General features: G+C 35.8%; 1 protein-coding gene across 2 annotated transcripts; it reads right to left on the minus strand.

The window, feature by feature from the left end:
- LOC111412457 (SWR1-complex protein 4) lies at positions 1 to 3,209 on the minus strand. 2 transcript variants are annotated; one of them, XM_023043390.1, is made up of 10 exons: positions 2,847 to 3,209; positions 2,674 to 2,763; positions 2,539 to 2,604; positions 2,395 to 2,454; positions 2,221 to 2,277; positions 1,600 to 1,729; positions 1,344 to 1,411; positions 1,111 to 1,203; positions 955 to 1,002; positions 1 to 597 (listed from the first exon to the last, which is right to left on the minus strand). In XM_023043390.1, exons 1-10 carry the CDS (start codon positions 2,955 to 2,957, stop codon positions 340 to 342), a joined length of 981 nt encoding a protein of 326 aa, XP_022899158.1. In that variant the 5' UTR covers positions 2,958 to 3,209; the 3' UTR covers positions 1 to 339. The 2 variants fall into 2 exon arrangements, with proteins under 2 accessions (XP_022899158.1, XP_022899157.1); XM_023043389.1 differs by having other exon boundaries at positions 1,111 to 1,221.
- Between the last annotated feature and the right edge of the window lie 1,136 nt (positions 3,210 to 4,345).

The following is a 4,345-nucleotide window of genomic DNA, read 5'->3' on the forward strand; positions in this document are numbered from 1 at the left end:
CTTCTTGTTCAGAATATGATTTCTTTTCCTTTGTTGATTAGAATAGAATTTCTTCATTCTTTTTAGATTATGATTTATTTCCTTTTTAGGATTTTAGTTTTCTTTCTGTAGGACATAAAACCATACAAGATACTCATGCTGTAGTCAAGAAAGAAAGAAGAAATCCTATTCTAGTCATGAAAGAAAAATAAATTGTATTCTAAATAAAGAAGAAGAAAAAGAGATAAAAATATTACAAGAAGAAATCCTATTTGGAATAGGATTGTCCTGCATCATGGAATACTAATGAACAAACACAGCAGATGAACAGAAAGAAGCATACGCTTGTTCGTAAATTTGTCAAGCAGTGAAACCAAAATAAACAAGAGGATAAAAGCAAGTAAGTTTAAGAAGGATATAACACAATATATCTGATTTCTGGCATACCATCCGAAGAGAAGCTACAACTGAAGCAGTTTCTGAAACTGGATTGGGTATAGTAGCAGAAGGAAGCTGTGTGCTTGGAAAAGGAGAGACGGAATCGCCAGCAACAGCAGCCTTATCAGTAACATCATGGCCAGTGTCTGCCATGAGAGGAAGCTCAGGCTCTTCTGCAGCCTGAAGAACAAGAGAGTTTACATGAATGCAAATACACGTGTACAAATAACAAAGAGATGATGGTGAGTGCAAACTTAATACAATTATGTAGCATTCAATAAGAGTGCGTCGTCATCAAAATAAGCCTATCTTATAAAACACTATACTTTATAATCATGCTCATTAAAAAGCAAGAGTGCACTGTCAGCAAAATAAGCCTATCTTGCACAGAAATGCAATGTGGTACAATAACATCTTCACAATATTCAAGGGTCATTCTTTGACACATCTGTCGACAGAAAGACAGGAAAGTAGGACTTCTTTTTATTTCTTATATTTTTCCTTTTTTTTCAGTGGGGGAGGAGGGGAGAAGCTGACCTTCGCAGCCTTCCGGGCATCAGATATTCTTTTCGCCTCAGCAAGAACCTACAAACAGAAAAATCTGAGTCACATATACATGTAATGGAAAACAAATATGTTCTTCCCTTATCATCTGCTAAGGTCACTAGGGTGATACAGAAACTGAATTCAAACCTCAACATCTCTGCGCTCCTGCTGCTTCGAGTGAGAGAGCACCATCGACAATGCACGTTTTCGTTCAATCTCTTGAGAAAGATTATAAGGTTCCTGGATTATTTGAAAATTCTATAATATCAAAGTGATTGCCAGAACATGCACATTCCAGACTAAAAAGCTGAACTTATTCTCACACAAGAGGCTGGATTTTAAGCATCAAGAAACAGTGGCACAAGGGGATAATGCCATACCTTAACAAGTGAGTGCCCAACAACATCACCAGGAGACGGAGCCCTAGCAACCAAGATAGCTCTAGATACTGCACACTCAAAATCAAGATAAACACCAGCACTTCTCAAAAATCACATGATTAAATAACACAAATTATTCAGTCATCTCTATCTCCCCCGTCTCTCAGAAATGAGTGTGTGCCCATGTAAAGATGTGCAGCCTATTACGAATGTCAGAGAATCCAGAAGAGAAGGAACAAATCAGAAAGAGAGATACCACTGTAAAACCGATTCTTCAGTTCTTCCACAGTTCTTGATGATGGAAATCTATCAGCAATCACAATGAAGCGGAGATCAAACTGTTCACACATATCAAACAATCGATCTGTCTCTTCCTTGGTCCATGCCTATTGAAAGTAAACAGAGCGGTAAGGACCTAAGAAGTGTGATAACACATGAAAAGGGATTGGCATAAGATAAAAACTGAGAAAGGTAGAACATTTAGTACAATAATGCTGAGAGAGCAATCATATGGGCCAATATCCCACCAGATTCCACTTTAAATCTAGTGACAAGTATGAATTCATGTCCAAAATGAATCATTTGCATAGTGGGGTTGACGTATTGAAAGTATTTGCTAGAACAATTACTACGAACAGTGCTGCAGGGTCTATCATATTGGGTCATGTTCACTGCAGATGGTAATTTAATTCTAGTGACATTTTTCAACGTACAAATAAATCACTTCCATGAGGGGGTTTTCATGCAGAGAGTATTTTAAGAGTTTCAATTATAAATACCACAAACGTGTGCTATGCATCCTTTATTTCACTCTAAAACTCAATCAACAAAAATCCCGTGACCACCATACTAGCAAAGTTCAATTCTGAACACATACAGGATCCACCAGGTACTTGTCGTACTCCTCGTCAGTGTACTTGATCACGTCAACAGACTGCATTACACCAAATAAATTAACAGAGTTCAGTGACACTAGAAATAGAGAAGGGGATGTAAATTATGAACTAATATAAGGATGATCCTCCCATAGGCATAATTTTTGTTCTTGTACCTTGTTATACTTAGCAAATGAATAATCACCTGTAGGCGGAACACCATTTACAACTCTAACCTACAAACGCAAGACCTCAAAATTTTGTTAAGGTTGTATGTCTTAACTCTTCCAGAAATGATCCTACAATTGATTGAAACATACCCAGTGGTAAAGCTGTAAGTCGTCTTTCCTAGCAGAATTTGTAAAGGGAAGCCATTTCCATGTAATCTGTAAAAAAAATTTACATTTAATAATAGCCAATAGCTGATTGCAATTAAACACAGACAACACACTAACCTTCTCATTCTCAGATTGTGCTTTTCGTTTCAATTGATTCACATCAACGGAAGGCATGAGAGGTGCTAAGCCGCCCGTAAGTGCATAAACCTACAATATTTCCCACAATTATATCCGCATCCCAAAAAGTTCCATACATGCGCATAACAAAAGGTTAAAAAACGCTATAACACCTCGCGTGAAATTCCATCAGGTTTTCTTTGAGTTTCTTTCGGAGGTTTAGACTTCTTCTCTTGTATTGGCAACGCATTTTTGGGTAATCCCAAAATATCCTTAGCATCCATTTAAAAATTTAATTTTCCCCACCAAAACTAACTAGGGTTGCTTCACAGTCTCTCGTATCAACAATATAACGCGAAAGGATAAGGAAGAAACAGAATACAGTTGTATAAGAACAGGTAAATTGGGAAAATTAGGGTTGAGAAGAAAGGGGAAAATTGGGGCTTTTTTCAGCCAAAAAAAATAAAAAAATCGAAAAAGAAAAAGAAAAAGAAAAAACGCAGGATCCTCTCTAATCATATTCTCTCCAGTTTCTTCCAATTTAAACGGTAGAGCACACCGGCGATCTAATAAACGCACTTTATATCAAAATAAACAGCTCCCTCGGCCCAACAAGACATTAAACCAACCACCATATTAGGCTAGGCTCAATTCTTTTCGGGCCCAAGCCCTTAACAACAATATTGGGAATTGTTTTGTGTGATTGAAAATTTTAAATAATAATAATAATAGTTTGATTTCTATTTTGTCCTCTATCTATCAAAATTCTTCAAAACAATCCCCATGTTAATTAGATTAAGAGATTATAGAAAACGTGTATTAACCAATTGCTTTAAAATTCAAGAAAAAAAGATGCAGTGGGATGAATTGTTTATAAATGTCTTGAAATTTTGCAACTTATCGAAATTTTCATATGCACTAAATCCTATCACGTAGAGACCGATTATTGATTATATAATGAAAATTATTAGTTGATTGCAAAATATGTGGGGAAGTATTCTAAAATATTGATTGTCAAAATCCAAACGAAAAAGTATTGTACATAGTCTATGGAGTATGGACGTAACTATGCATCAAGAGAAATGCTATTTATACACCGGAGTGTCACATCACCTTCACAAGAGGGGGCCCACAACCAATAAAAAAGTCATGAACCTCCCTCCTTGTGAGGGGAGCTATACACCGAGGTGTCAATCCGGTGTACAAGTAGCATAACATATGCATTAAAGACAATATCCTTATTAAGAACATCAAGAATTATTTCACGAAAAGACGTAAGTAGGAATGACATAACTATTAAAACAAGAGATACGACTCTTGGATCAGAATTCTTCTGAAACATAACCGTTAAAACTGATTTTTATCTTCATTTGAACAATTTTTCGGTTCGTACTTTTTCATTTGGAGTGATTATATCTATGCTTGTCATTATATTTTTATTTGAAGATAATTCAAAAACTTATCAGAATAAATTAAAAAAAAAGTGCAAAAAAAAGTCCATATAAACCTATACCATTAACACAAACAGAAATTATATCGAGAAATGTTAAAATTGTGATTATTCATAAAAATGAGATTGAACAGTTTGAACTTGTGGCTAGCTCACATAGTTGTTCATGTTAATAGGTTGGATATGTCAATTTCTAATTGGAAGAACCCCCCCCCCCCCCCC

Source organism: Olea europaea, chromosome 16 (assembly GCF_002742605.1).
Source record: "Olea europaea var. sylvestris chromosome 16, O_europaea_v1, whole genome shotgun sequence".
Classification (NCBI taxonomy): domain Eukaryota; kingdom Viridiplantae; phylum Streptophyta; class Magnoliopsida; order Lamiales; family Oleaceae; genus Olea; species Olea europaea.